The sequence below is a fragment of the Gymnogyps californianus genome, chromosome 19 (genome assembly GCF_018139145.2).
Source record: "Gymnogyps californianus isolate 813 chromosome 19, ASM1813914v2, whole genome shotgun sequence".
NCBI lineage: Eukaryota > Metazoa > Chordata > Aves > Accipitriformes > Cathartidae > Gymnogyps > Gymnogyps californianus.
In genome coordinates, this window is record NC_059489.1 from 1,199,346 (window position 1) to 1,214,051 (window position 14,706).

The 14,706-nt window shown below is 68.2% G+C and overlaps 2 protein-coding genes across 2 annotated transcripts in view; one reads left to right on the plus strand and one right to left on the minus strand.

The window, feature by feature from the left end:
* BAIAP2 (BAR/IMD domain containing adaptor protein 2) overlaps positions 1 to 1,579 on the plus strand; it is a 49,779-nt gene extending 48,200 nt beyond the window's left edge. The window contains exon 14 of the mRNA XM_050908233.1: positions 269 to 1,579. Coding sequence (XP_050764190.1) covers positions 269 to 338 — 70 coding nt within the window. The 3' untranslated portion in view covers positions 339 to 1,579. The remainder of the gene's footprint in view (positions 1 to 268) is intronic.
* A 2,923-nt stretch (positions 1,580 to 4,502) lies between these two features.
* Positions 4,503 to 13,153, minus strand: AATK (apoptosis associated tyrosine kinase). Its single transcript, XM_050908226.1, is given in 12 exon segments — positions 4,503 to 4,664; positions 4,858 to 5,103; positions 5,194 to 5,341; positions 5,493 to 8,637; positions 8,741 to 8,890; positions 9,086 to 9,249; positions 10,032 to 10,116; positions 10,844 to 10,977; positions 11,201 to 11,288; positions 11,816 to 11,934; positions 12,077 to 12,156; positions 13,077 to 13,153. Coding segments are annotated over 12 exon segments (4,413 nt in total). The 5' UTR covers positions 13,102 to 13,153; the 3' UTR covers positions 4,503 to 4,635.
* Between the last annotated feature and the right edge of the window lie 1,553 nt (positions 13,154 to 14,706).

Consider the following 14,706-nt stretch of genomic DNA (forward strand, 5'->3'; position numbering starts at 1 on the left):
TTAACCCCTTCCCAAACGCTGCTGAACCCGGGCGGGTGGAGGGGATGGGGCTGGCAGCGCTGGGCTCGCCAACAGCCCCGCTCGGGCTTGGGCTCAGCCTTGAGGGGTGCCCAGTGCAGCCTCTGCAGCCAGCAGAGCCGCCTCGGCTCTGCAGCAAAAGCTTTTTGGGGTCTTGCCAGGTAGCCGCTCGCAGTGCCAGTGCCCTGTCCTCGCAGGCCCCGCTGCCGCTATCCCTCCTGCTAAACTCTGCCTTCCTCTTTCTCTGCAGAAACCCCTTTGCCAACGTCCAGCTGAAGCCAACGGTGACCAACGACCGCTCGGCTCCGCTCATCAGCTGATCCGGGAGTGCTGGCGCCCGCTGTGCCGCGCGGCACTCGCCACCTCCTCCTCGCCGCTGCATGTCCGGCTTTCCAGGACTTCATTTTTAGGCGGAGTTTATTTAATCCTGCTGCTTTGAAAGCCAAAGGCTAAAGCTAGTGCCCTAGTTCTCTCTTCTCTAGACCCAGCTTATTCCTCTCGGTGGCAGAGGGTTAAACCGCTCCCACGTAGCCTGTCCTTTGCCTGCGCAGAACTAGCGCGATGGCAGCTGCCCCCACCACGCTCCCAGCTTGTCCCGTAGCCGGGTTTGCTTCTAGGCTTAGCAGCAGCTCGCCGTGGTTGGGAGAACGGCCTCAGCTGGAAAACAGCTCTCCAGAGGCGAGCTGTGCTTCGGGCTCGCACGGGGTGGAGCGGCGATGGCAGAGGGGAGATGCTCCCCCCATTCCCCCCTGCCTGGCCGGGAGGGAGCCCTGGGACAGGCAGGATAGCCAGGATCCCCTGTGCAAGCCAAGGGGGTGGTGGGAGCCGTAGGCAGCTCCCAGGCTCCTGCGAGACCCCGGCTCCCTGCCCCGGGCGGGGAGGCGGTGGGACGCCGGCGGTGGGGTGCCGGCACTGCAGCCCCTGCCGTAACGGGGATGGGGACGGCTCCGCTGCCAGAGCTCCTGCAGCGCCAGGTCTCTGTGTACAGTAGGGTATTACGGTACTGCTGTAAAGTATAAGCTAGAAAAAAATACTTTTGGAGGTGAGGGCTCTGTTTAAGCGTGCCTTGGGGTGCCTGGGGCTGCGGGGTGCCCGGCGGTTGAAGGGGCACCCTGCTCCCCGCAGACAGGCTCGCCCATCCAGACCTCTTGCTTGGCTGTTTGCTCTTCCTCTATTGCTACGGCTGCATGAGAGAGATACATATAGATAAATATATATATATATACAACACACACACACTTGCTAAGGTTATTGCTGGGGTGTGCACCCATGAACGAGCCAGCTCCTGGGCCGTTCCCCCAGCTCCCGGCTGCTGCTCGCCCCGAGCCAAGCCAGCATGGGGGTCGCATCCCTGCTACAGGAACAGGGAGAAGGGCTTTTCCAGGCAGGAACCGTGTCTCCTGTGGGCGAGCGGTTGTGTGCCGGGCAGCATGGGGGGCAGCGCCCTCAGAGGTTTTGCCTTTTCCGTTGTATTTGTCATTTTGCACTTTTCAATCGCTAGTGCACCGCAGCCCGTTCAGCAGGCGCTTTGCTGAGCACAGAGAGCCCCGGGCGCGTGGGTCGCTGCTGTGGTTCGATGCCGCCCCCCCCCCCCGCGCTGTGGGTTTCGATGCCGGCAGGGCTCTTTCCCAGTCAGGCTCTTTCCCACATCGCTGCCGTGTCCCCTCCGATGGTTTTTGCAACTCCGCCGCAGGAAAGCGGCTTCTCCTGCGACCGCCCGGGCTCCAGCTGCGCACGAGGGCTGGGGTCTCCAGTTGATGTGCCGCTTCTTCCTCTCCGGGGCTGGAGCAGATGGATGGGGGGCCAAACGGGGCAGGGGCAAGGGGAAGGGCTCCGCTGGGGCACTGGGGCGGTGGGTGGGAGAGGGCTGGGGGGGGTCACAGCCTGGGGCAGGGGCAGGCCTGGGGTCTCCTCTGCCACTGGACCGGCGTTGTCCTCTTCCAGCCCCATGCCGGGGGCTGCTGCCCCCCAGGAGCCCTGGGCAGCCACCCTGGGCTCCAGCCAGCCCCCGGGGCTTCACTGCGCCTCCTGGCTTGGTGGCACCTGCAAGATGTAACCTGAAATAATTTTTTATGAGAAAAAGTAATTTATGAGCAATAAAATCTGCCCCCCCCCTTCCCACCCCAGTGTTTTCCTTGGCCGGAGGCATCCACCTGGCCCCGGAGCATCGTTGGTCTCCATCCCGAGCGGACCCGGTCCCAGCCCCAGGCTGATGCGCAGCGTCCGGCCCGCGTGGGGCAAGAGCTGGCAGCTGCCTGCCTTCCAGGCAATGATCTGGGCAGAAAACGGCTTAAGATATTTTAAAAACTTTATTATTGGCCCGATGATATTTGACACACATGCTGGGAGCTGTATGGAAATCAGCACTGATAAAAAATACAGCAATTATGACCCGTATTGATAAAATAGACAATGTAATAATAGCCTTTCTATTAAAAAAAATATCCAAGACACAGCTCTGTCCTCATGCTGCCCTCCAGAGGCAGGGACCTGCGGCGCCATAGACCAAACTCGGGCTGCTGGGAGGGGGGAGGCCCGGGGGGACCGAGGGGGGGGGGCCAGGGCCAGCATCCCACCGCCCTGGGTGCGAGGGGGGAGCGGGGGGGGTGCCTGGGGAGGGGGGGTGTCGAGCAAACCCCCAACCCTGCAATGCCGAGCAAGCCCCTGCAATGCAGGCAGGGTGGCGGAGGGGTGGGGGGCACGGGGCAGGGGTGGCAGCAGGGTGGGTGCTGTGGGAAGGGCACCCCGGGCACCCCCCCAACCCGGGCGCATCCTGCTCCTGCACAGGCAGCACCCCACCACCGATGGGTGCTGCGCTCCGTGCCACCAGCCAGCGCCGGGGGGAAGGGGGGGTGCCCAGCTGCAAAGCGTAAGCGAAGAGCTTGCAAGAGTTGGGGGGGGTGTTACAGGCCAGGTTGGAGCTTAAATAAAACACTTAAATAAAGCAGTAATTGCCATCGGTGACTTGCCAACCGGCTGCCGTGGGAGAAGCAACCAGCAGCGGGGGGGGGTACAGGGCAGGCACAGCCGCCTCGGATTTTGGGGGCTGAAGGTGGGGTCCCCCCAGGACCCTGGCTGTCCCCTGGGAGGGGGGCACAGCCCCTTGCCCCCTACAACAGCCTCCTGACCACCGAGAGGGCCCCAGCTGGGGACACAGCTCCAGTCCGGGCTGGCCGTGAGGGTGGCAGAAAAGTGGGTGAGTACGGTAACGCCTGTGCCTGGCACCAGGCTGGGCCCCCAGCAGCGCCGCGGTGCCGGAGCTGTGCCAAGCCTGGGACAGGCTCGTCCCGTGGCACCGTGCTCGGCGTGGAGCGGAACCCCCCGGCACCAGCCCCATCCCACGTGGGTGCATGTGCATGTGTGTGTCGCAGGTGTGCACGTGTGTGTCCGGGCACAAGCACGTGTGCCAGCTGGGGCTGCAGGACACGGGGTGGGGGCGAGGGGGGGCCGGGGCGGGAGGAGGGGGGGGCATTTCTCACCTCAGGGTTTGGTCTATAGACCCCAAAGGAACCAGCCCTGATTTCAAGGTTTCGCTCAGCTCCGCTTACTTCCATTTCCTTCTGGAAGCTGGAATTGCACAATTATCCTAAGCCTCAAATGAATTTAAAAAAAATAACAAACAAACAAAAAAAAATTGAACAAAGAACCGCGAGCACCCCCCGCCCCCCCCGCCCCCCTGACTCGTTACGTCTCTTTGGCAGCAATAACTTAAAATCGCATCAATGTGGGTTCAGTCGACAGCAAGTTTTGATTTTTAGGGTGGGTTTGGGGTTTTTTTCTCCTTTTCTTTAAATACAAAAATAGTTGGGGTGGCGGGTCCCAGGGGGCCGCCCGTGCGGTGGCAGCCGGGACCCCCCCTGCCAGCCCTCCCCGTGCCACTCCCTGCCGCAGCGGGGCAGGGGTCCCCACCAGCCCTCGGGGTCCCTCGCCGGGCGGGACTGCTCCCCGAAAAGCAAGGGACAGGGGAGCTCCCTGGCCCCCCGAGCCCCCCTAAGCTGTGCTGCCCACCCCGGGTGCGGGGGCACAAGAGCCGACGCAGGGAGCGGGTGTGCTCGGGGCAACATCAAGCAGCGGTAGCAGCCGGCAGCCCCTCGCTCAGGAACACCATGGGGCAGCCGTGGGGCAGCTAAGCCGCCACGTGGGGCTACCGGCAGCGAGGTGCAAGGCCAAGTGCATGGCATGGGGGGGACGGCACGGGGGCGTGGGGACAAACACCGCCTCGGGGAGCACACGTGGGCAAGAAGCCAAGGAGGGGGACTTCACTGGGGGGACACTCCGCAAATGTTAGCAAGGTCAGGGCACTACCCTTTAAATGCTATAATTTATATATATATATGTCTATATATATATATATGTGTCTTTTTATACACGCACACACACAGAGCCACCCGCACACGCACGCACACGCACGGCCGTCACCCACCGCCTGGCCCCGGGCCACGCCGGCCCCACTCCCACTCGCAGCAGCAAATGAGCTCCTTCCGATAAAATCTGCCTAAAAAAAATGGAGCGTGGTCTGGGAGCCCATGGCCGGACCCTGCTCCTGGCCCCGCTGTCCTCCACCGCCCCGCGCCGGTGCCAGTGCTGGGGCGATGCCCGGCCGGCGGGCTGGCTGGCTCACTCCCGGTCGCCGTCTTCACTGCTGCCTGCAACGAGCGGAGAGGCAGCGTGAGAGGGTCCCGGTGCTCCCGTGGGACACCCGGCCCTTCGGAGGGCATGACCGTCCCTGCGGGGCACAAGGGCTGTGTGTCCCATGCACTCCCGGCTCCCACCGCAGCTGGCACCAGGGGACAGCAGCTCTCCGGACCCCCAGGGGTGATGGGGGGTCCCAGGACTCACCTCCTATGGAGTCCATGTCCGAGTCGGAGACGTGGGTGATGGAGAACCGGGACACTGGGGCAGGCGAGACTGTGAACCGGGAGAACTGGATAGGCAGCACCTGTTTCTGCGCCGGCACCAGCACGGGCAGGGCGGGCAGCGCGGGCACGGCCGGGTCGGGCTCCACTGGCGTCCCCGTGAGCGAGGCCATCAGGGACGGCTTCACCGGCATGAGCGGAAAGTCGTCATCCCACTCGAAGCCGCCGCCTGCGACACGGAGCGAGGGGGCTGAACCCACTGGGGGGGTCACCCCAGCCCGGCCCCACCACTGCTCCCCATAACCCCCCGGCCCCTTACTCTCTTCCGAGGCGTTGCCGTCCGAGGAGTCATCCAAGGCGCCGAGCCTCTCTGCCGGGCTGGGGGGGCTGCCGCCGGCGGGGGGCTGCCCCGAAGGCTGTGGGGGCTCCGGGAAGCTCTGCTCAGCCAGCTCCCGCGTGGGGCTTTCCTGCGCAAGGGGAGACAGGCGGGAAGGGACCCTCGCTGGAGGCACGCCTGGGGATGGCTCCCGCCACCGGACCCCGTGCACGAGGACGGCATCCGAAAACGCCGCGGGGCTGTGCCCACCGCCCAGCTCTGCCCACCCCGCGGCTGCCCACCTGGTCGAAGAGGTAGATGGTAACGTCATCGTAGAAGGAGACGGCCTTCTTCTTGCGCTCCAGGTCCTCGCAGAAGGCCTCGGAGAGCAGGCTGGGCATCTTGAGGAGGCTGCGCAGGTTCCTGCCGCTCTGGCTCTCAGCCACCACGATGGGCACGGCCGCCGGCTCCTCCTCGCTCTCCTCACTTTGCTCCTGGATGTTGTAGCAGCGCAGCTCCTCGTCCGACTCGTCGCTGTCCTCTGTGTCCTCCTCTTCCTCCTCCGGCTCCTCACGGCGCTCGAGGGCGGCCGGCCGCGGCTCCCGGGCGGATGGGAGTGGGGAGAGGCCTGGGGGCGACTCACCCCCCGGTAGCAGCGTGCTGGGACCCCCCGGCGCATCGCCCACCCCAGTCCCCTCCGGGGGCAGCCCCGGTTCCTCAAGCCCCGGCATGGGGAGCACAGTCTGTTTGCCCCCGGCCGCGGCTCCCCCAAGTCCAGGGACGCCCTCGGGCACGCAGGTCCCTCCGATGGATGCCGGCTCCCCGGGGCTTGCCGACACCGGGGTCAAGAAGAAAGTCTTGGGCGGTGCAGAGCCCGGGGGACAGGCGTCTCCGTCGGGGTGCAGGGAGCTGCCCGGCACCAGCCCCACGCCAGCGGGTCGCTGCTCAGTGCCAGGCGCCTGCCCCGTGGGGCCGGGGTGCTGCCAGTCCCCCACCAAAACCCCTGCCACCGGCACGTCTGCTGCCACCGCAATGCCAGGCGCTGCCGGGGGGCTGCCGGGTGCTCCCGGGGGGTGCAGCGGGTCCTCTCCTGGCCCGGGGGCTCGCCCTAGGTCCTGCACAGGGGACTGGAGACCCTCCTCTGCCTCTGGGGTCCGGGACCCATCGCTGTCCTCCTCGTCCTTGGGACCGCGCTCGGCCTCAGCGTCGTAGTCAGAGAAGTAGGCAGAGTCACGGTAGGGGTTCTTCTCGGCGAGGCTGTGCAGCTCGGCCCCGAGGGAGGTGGAGAGCTGTGTTTCGGGGGCCAAACCCTCACCTTCGCCCCCCGGCAGCCCCGGGGGCGGCTTCCCCAGCTGGCTGAAGGCCTCCGGCTCTCGGGGCTCGTGGGGCTCTTTGAGGACGAACTCAGGGGACTCATTGTTCTCGGTGTCGTAGCCGCTGTCGAGGGCCTTGGGCTGGCCGGTGGGCGCGAAGGCGGTGGGGCTGAAGACCTCGCAGGAGCTGGCTGTGGAGGGGATGTCCAGCGACTCCAGGGAGTCCGGTGTCCCCACCTGCTTCTGCAGGGACTTGAATGCCGGGGCCGCCTCCACCCGCTCCATGTAGTCCCCGGAGAAGTCAGTGAAGACGCCGGAGGTCAGGTCTGCTGTGTCCTCATCGCTCCCCTCGTCCGTGCTGGGGAAGCTGGCGCTGGAGAAGGTCTTGTCTGGCGTCCGATCTGCATCGCCAGCGGCACACGCGCCACTCTCAGCGGCAGCCTCCTCGGGCACCGGCGTGGGAGCCTCAGAGGCCTCCAGCACGGGCTGGGCGCTGTCTATGCCAGGCTCTGCAGGGGGGCCGGGGTTCGGGGCGATGGTGCCGGCCATGGGGGTGGCCTCCCCCAGCCCCGGTGCAGCCGCAGCATGGGGCAGCGGGCTGCGGGCAGGGCTGCTCCCCTCTGCGCTCTCATCCGGGTGGGCATTGTGCTGGGCCCCTGCTCCAACTGGCGGGGCCGTGCCGGGGCCCCACGGCGTGCCGGGGCTGCCAGCCAGCGCTGCTGCCTGCGAGCGGCTGGAGGTTGATGAGTCACGGCTGTGCCAGGCCTGGTGCCGCAGGGAGGGTGAGCGGCACGGGGAGGAGGAGCCGCCGGCCATGCCGGGGGGCTGATCCTGCCGCGGACGGCGGAAGTCGTGGCCCGGCGGGGACCCCCCGAGCTGGGGCTGGCCGCGCGGCACGGTGCCCAGCGGCTTGGCCATCAGGCCCCGGAAGGTGATCATGCGGCGGTAGCACCAGCTGTCGCCGGCCGGGGGCTCGCGGGACGCCAGGCTGCCGCTGCCAATGTTGTTGTTGGAGGAGCTGTTGGAGGCCCAGGGATGCCGCTGAGCCGGGGGGCTCGCACCCTGCGGGCGGGGAGCACCGGGAGGGCTGTCCTCGCCCAGCTCCAGCGCCACGCAGTCCGGCTGGGCCCTGCTCTGCCCCGGCAGCCGCCCGCCCGGCGGGGCTGCCCGCGGCTCCCCGTACCCCCGGGGGCTGTAGGCGCAGTTCACCGATGGCGAGACGCCCAGCGGGTCGGCGAAGATACTGGGCTGGAAGCCGGGGACGGGCCAGTCCTGGCTGCCCGGCTGGGTGGGCTCCTCCTCCAGCAGGTACCCCTCGGCCCCGTGGCTGGGGGACGGCTCGTAGCCCCGTGGCTCCTGCCCCGGGCAGGGGTAGGGGTAGTACTCGGCACACTCCCAGGAGCCCTTGCCCGCCGGCGCGTGGCCCAGCAGCGGCTCCATGCTGAGGGAGACGGTGGGGCTGCTGTCGGAGTCGTAGGCGCTGCCGCCGCGGGCACCCTGAGCTCTCCAGCAGGATGGGGGGCGCGGGGACCCCCGCTCGCCCGCCGGGCTGTAGGCGCACATGGCGTAGTCCAGCTCGGCGCTGCCCTCCCCAGGCCCCTCGATGCGGATGTAGTACTCGCTGCTGAGCGAGGGGCTGTGGGCGCCCAGGATGGGCACCACGCTGGGTGCCGGCAGGCCGGGGCAGCCCGGCGGCTTGCACTCATAACAGGAGGGCGAGACCCCCAGGCTCAGGCGCCCCGCGGTCGTGGCCGGGTAGTAGAGGTCGTGGTAGCGGGCGGCGCTGCTGGGGCTCAGGGACCCCAGGGGCGCCTGGAAGTGCTCGGTCTTGGTGTGCTCCCACTTGTACTCAAAATTGAGGCCATGGCTGGTCTCCATGACGGTGAGGATGTCGTCCCCGTCCGAGGGGAAGCCGTCGGCCGAGAACTGCTCCAGCAGCGGGAAGGAGGAGAGCTCGGGGCCGTGGTGGCTGGCGCTGGCGCTGCCGTTGGGCTTCATGGAGTTCCAGCGCTTCTCGAACTCCTCCTCTGCTTCCGTCGCCCCTTTGGCGCAGAGGTAGGAGAGCAGGAGGTGCACCTCCTCCGCCGTCGGGCGCTGCTCCGGCTGCAGCCAGCAGAACTGCATCACCTCGTACCTGCCGCGGCGAGGGGCGAGGGTCAGCCCCGGCCCCCCGCCCGCCTGGGGACAGGGAGAGGGAGGGGGGCAGGATGCGGCCGCAGCCCGGCCCGGGTCCTCACCAGCGCTCCGACAGCGAGAGCTTCAGCTGGGGCTTGGGCAGCTTGAGCTGCTGCTCCTTGATGGCGTAGGCGAGCACTTGCCGGTCGGAGTAGTGGTCGTAGGGCTGGCTGCCCAGCTCAAACAGCTCCCAGATGGTGACGCCCAGCGACCTGCGGGCAGGATGGGATGCTGGGGACATGGGGAGACCCCCACCGTGCTACCGGCTGGCAGCCCTGAAAACCATTCACCCTGATGCATCCCACTGAGGCTGCCCTCATGCCAGACGCCTCCCTCTGCACCCCCCTGGCCGCCAGCCCGTGCCGTGCCCGGCAGCAGCCCCCCATACCCGCCTAGACCCCACTCACCAGACGTTGCTGGACTTGGTCTGGTCCACGATGAGCAGGTTGCCGTGCACTTCGTCAATGAGCTCAGGCGCGATCCAGCGCAGCGGCACCCACAGCTGGTCGGCCGTCACGAAGTAGTCGTCCTGCCAAGTATGCAGGGTCAGTACGAGAAGAGAACGTCAAACCTACGCGTAAGGGACCGGGCACACCGCGGCAAGAGCTCTCCCTGGCCCCGCCACCCCCTGCCCTCCCCAGCCACCCATTGCTGCACCCCAGGTCCCTCATCCCCCCCAGCACATGCTCTGCTCCCTCCACCCCAGCCCCGTCCTCTGCTCCTCCTGGCACCCACCTCTCCTTTCTGCTTCCCAGTGCATCCTTCCTCCCCTCTGCCTGCTCCCCCCCATCTCCCCATCCTGAGCCCCCTCCAGCCCCACAGCTCCTCCCGCTGCCCCTGCTCCGCTCCCTGGCCCCAGTCCTGCGATCTCAGCCCTGCCGGCAGCCGCAGCGGGCAGGACTGACCAACAGCCCCCAGGCTGACGTGCTGGCAGCTGCCTGCACTGACCTGGCCCTGGCAGAGGGGCATGTCCAGGCCAGCCCAGGCAGTAACGGGAAGCCCCGGCTGCATTGCACTCTGCTGGGCAGGGGGCCAGGGCACTTGCGGGGAGCAAACCCCCCTTTCGTGCTCAGGGGGAGCTGCCAGCCCGGGGGGACAACCCTGGGGGGCAGCCTGGTCCTGGGGCACAGAGAATCCCTCGCAGGGTGGTCTGCGGGACAGCCCCCCCCTGCTGCCCCAGCAAAGCCCAGGGGCGAGGGGGCTGCCCCAGTACTGCTGGGGAGGGGAGATGGTGTGCGTGGAGGGGGGGGTGCAGGGCTCGGTGCGGTGTGTGTCTGTGTGTGTGTGTACGTGTGCGTGCCACGGGGTCCCGTGGCAGCCCCCAGCCCCCCTCCTCCCCCAAACCAGCCTTACTTTGTACTTGCAGTGCGAGAGCCCGTAGTCTCCAATCTTGACGGTCAGGTCGGCGGTGAGCAGGCAGTTCCGCAGGGCCAGGTCGCTGCCAAGCAAACCCCGGTGCTGTCACCACCGCCGCGGGGGGCAGTGGGGGCACCCACCGCCCGGGGGCCAAGGGTCTGTGCTCGGAGACCCCCCAGGCAGCACCGTGGCCGGCGGGCTGGTGGTGGGAGCGGGACGGTTGTGCAGGAGCGGGGCCAGCAGTCTCACTGCCGAACACCGGGCGTGCCAATAACCAGCCACCAAATGCACAGCAGGAATGCCTGCGCGGCTCCAGCTGCGCCTCTGTCCGTCCGTCCATCCGTCACACGCTGAGCCAAGCAGAAAGTGGGTGTCCCCGGGCAACGTGAGCCCTGGCACAGGGCCGGGCTCCCAGGTGGCTGCTCCAGCCCTGGGGGGGTCACGCAGATGGGGCACACGCGAGACCCCCGGTGCGGCAGGGCCCACCGAGGCCAGGGTGCCTGTAGGAAAATCCCTCTCCGGCACAGCCGGGGACCCCACATCCCCCGACCACAGCACTGGGCACCCTCATGGGCACCCACCCGCAGAGCCTGGCTCAGGTGGGGAAGGTCTGGTGGCCGCCGATGGCAGTGCACCCCCTCCTCAACAAAATCACTGATGCTGGAGTCTCCGTCTTCAACTCACTCAGCACCAGGATATTGTTGGGCAGGAGGAGCAGCGGTGGGACGGGAATGCCGGCGTCCTGGGGACCCCACACGTCCGGACCCTCTGATTCCTCCCCAGCCCCCTGGGGTGCCAGGCCAGCCTACCTGTGGATGTAGTTGTTCCTGTGCAGGTGCAGGACGCCGCAGGCCACCTCACACGCCATCCTCTGCAGGGTCAGCGGGTCCGGGGTCATGGCCTCGGCCCCCCGGCAGCTCCGCAGGTACCCCTTCAGGTCACCCTGCAGGGCAGTGCCACTGTCACCCTCCCCTCGCTGGGGGCTCAGCCGTGCCCAGCAGGGCAGAGCACTGCCATGCACCCTGCCCTGCCTGCAGCCCTGCCTGCAGCCCTGCCTGCAGCCCTGCAGCCCCCTCTGCGGTACCGTGAGGCCGGAGCTTGCACCCCAGCCCCACAGTGGCACCTTGGGGAGTGGGACGGGACGCGGGGGGACGCACGGGACTCACCAGCGGGCAGAACTCCATCACCAGCAGGTACGGGGTGACCTCGGCGCACTGGGCCAGGCACTGCAGCAGGTTGGTGTGCTGGAGGGCCCTGTGCAGGGCAGAGCAATGGGGGCACGTTGGCACCACGCCGGCCGGGGCGGGGGGGACGGCGGCAGCCCCCGGGGAACCGTCTCCCTGCCTCCTCTGCTGCTGTGCTGGAGGCCAGCGCAGGGGCTGCCGGGAGCACCGGGAGCGGGTACCAGCACGTCCCAGCGCCCCGGGACGCGCCACAAAGGGACATTTGTTCAGCTCTGCCGGGGCAGGGAGCAGCTCCGTTCCCCCCCGCCTCGGCGCTGCTCTGCCCATGACCTCACTGCAGCCCGCTGCCCCCGCGCCGCAGCCAGCGGCTCCCACCACAGCCCTCGTCCTGCCGCAATGAGCCCCAGGCAGACAGGCGATGGGGCCAGGACAGAGCCGTGCTGCCTGGAAAACTCAGCCGGGCACCTCCATGGGGCAGCCACGGCTCCGCTCAGCAGCCAAATGTGGCACGGAGGGGAGCAGGCACCACCCAACAGCATCCCTGCTCCCGGCTGTGCCCGGTGCAGCAGCGGCACCGCGGAGCGACCCCAGATGTACCTGTAGGGCTGCGCTTCCTCCAGGAACTGCATCTGGTCCTGCACGCTGGCGCTGGCCTTCAGCTCCTTCACCACCACCTGGGTGCTGCTGATGCCCGAGTTCACCTCCCCCAGGAACACCTGGGGCGAGGGACAGGCTCGTCCCCTCCGTCCTCACCACGCACCCCGTCCTCACCCCAAACACCATCATCTCGCACAGCCCCAGCCCTGCAGCCAGCACCCCACCGGCATGTCCCGGGGGAGCCCTGCCCCTGCCGCTCACCTTGCCGAACCAGCCGTGCCCGATCTCCTTCAGGTAGAGCAGGCTCTGCCGCCCCAGGTCCGCCGACTTGAGGAGCTGCACTGTAACAGAGCATATCCAGCTGCCCGCGCGCCCTCCTGCCCGCCTGCCCGCCCGCCCAGCCTGCCTGCGTTACCCGCCTGTCCCGGCCGAGCCCTGGCGTCCCCACCGTGCCACCCGGTGCCAGGCCCAGCACTGCCCCGGGGGGCTCTGGAGCAGCGTCCACAGCACCCATCCCCAGGCACACTGCAGCCAGGGCATCCTCCTGTCCAGGCATCCTCCCACAGCCACGCCGGCCGGGGGATGTGGGGTACCGGTGTCCCCAAATCGGGTGGCAGCGATGAGCTAGCTCCCTGCCCCTTCTCCCCAGGGACCAGGGAGAGCAAAGCCAAGCCCAGCAGGAGGTCTGGCATTTAGCCCCTTCCCGGCCCCCCCCCGGCGCAGGTCCTGCCCCTCGGGCACCAATGCCAAGGGCGGGCAGCAATGGGACCATTGTTGGGCTGTGCCGCGCCGCCTCGCACCGTGCCGGCCCCCGCCACACTGCTGCCATTCTCCGGCCGGGGAGCGACGCTGGGCGGGAGGGGGCCACGGCCGGGTGCCCCCCACATTCCTCTCCCACTCGCAGGCTTGTTTATGCGGGACCGGGCCTCGCGGGTGTCACAGTTCGGGGCGCCTGTGTCCTGTCCCGCCCCGGCGGGGTGCGCGCTGCTCCCCTGGGGTGGTGCCATGCACGGGGCTGGGGACAGGCCACCGGGGACCCTTGCACGGAGGGACAGTGGCAGCGCTCCCCAGGGACCTCCCTGCCCAGGAGCTGCTCCTGCCAGAGCTGGGGCTCCACTGGAGCCATCCCTCCTTAGCAGGGGAGACCCACCATCACCTCCTCACCCCACCGCCCCCTCCCCGCAGCCCGGTGATGCAGGACCCCCAACCACGGCGCACGGGGGTCCCGCATGGACCGGTGCCTGCCCCTGCCCTGGCTTACCTGAGCGCCCCGGCTGCTTGGCCATGGGCAGGGAGACCTTGGTGAGGGGCAGGACGTAGACCTCGGGGCCATGCTGGGGGGCAGGCGAGCCCTGGGCCGAGAGCTCCGTCACGTAGTCGTCCCCCTCGGCGTTCTCAAACTCCTGGGCCGGGGGGCACGCGGCGGGGCACACACCGAGCAGAGACAACTGACCCTGCGGGTTCCCCGCTGCCGGCAGCCTGCCCCACGCACCCCTCTGCCCGCTGCCCCGACGGGATCACCCGCGCCCCACGCATCACACACCCCCGGGCATGGGGACCCCGAAATCACACCCTCCCAGCACACAACCCTGCCTGCACCCCGATGGCAGACCTGCACCCCCCACCATGGGGATGGCTTTGGGGCAGGCACCCATTCCCCACCACCCCGTCCCATTACCTGGCTGCGCCGCCCGGCCAGCCCCCGGCTCCTGAAAGCCGCCTGGGCGAGCAGGTAGGCGATGGTGAGCATCTCGCCCTGCCTCTGCCCAGCACTGCCTCATGGTGCTGCCCCACGGCGTGCCATGCACCGCGACCCGCCGGACACGGGCAGCGGCCGGCCCCAGCCCTGCGACCCTATATAACCGGTGCGGGGGCACGAGGGGACTCATTGTTCCCCTCCGGCACGGCGAGGTGCTGCGGCCGGTGTGGGACGGTTACACAACGGCCCGGCGTGTCCCCCCCCCCGCCTGACCCCCTCCCGCCGCGGGCGCCACAAGCCTCCACAAAAATCCCAGCAATTAGGGAAAAACCGTTTCTCGGCACATTCTGTGCCTGTGAGGTCAGGGTGCCTCCCACCCCCGGGGGTGTGCGGGTGGGACCGCCGCGGCCCTTAACCATGCCGTGGCCTGGCCCTACAGAGCCGGGAGCCTGGATGGGTCAGGATATGACCCCTAGTGATGCTGAGCCCCACAGCATCCATGCTCTGCAGAGCAGGGAGCCCGGCTGGGTCAGTATACAGCCCACAGCAATGCTGAGCCCTGGCAGCACCCTGGCAGGCAGGGGGGCTGAGCTCCCCGTGAGCAACGCTGTCCTGAGCCGGGACACATCCTGCACCGGTGCTGGGGCTGGCCCTGGCAGCAGCGGAGGATCCTGCACCGGGATCCTCCGGGCACCTCCATCCTTCATTGGGGTCCCGGGGAGAAGCCCCCCTCAGTCCCAGGGCAAGCCTGGCCTGGGGAGACCCCTGCTCCCCACGTCCCCACGTCCCCTGCTCACCTTGAAGCCGATGTCCCCCTTCTTGCAGCACAGGCAGGCCAACATGAGGAAGATGAAGGTGAAGAGCCCCGAGAAGGAAACAGCCACAACGGCCAGCGAGGAGGACCAGGAGAGCTCGCTAAGGGGGGTGCCGTCTGCAGGGACAGGAGGGGTGTGGGCTCAGGGCAGGGGACGGGGGGGACCGGGGAGGGATGAGGCTGTGCCGGGGGGTCCTGCCCAGGATCACAGGATGCTCATCGGGGATCACAGGGAGCACTCGGGGGGAGTAGGGGTCCCAGCACCACTGTGCCCCCTTTGCTGGCTCAGCTTGTGGCCAGGATGGGTGGGGAGCGCAGGAGGGACCCCAGAGCCGAGGCAGGACCCTGCCGGCAGCCTGCATGGAGGGGGACGGGGGC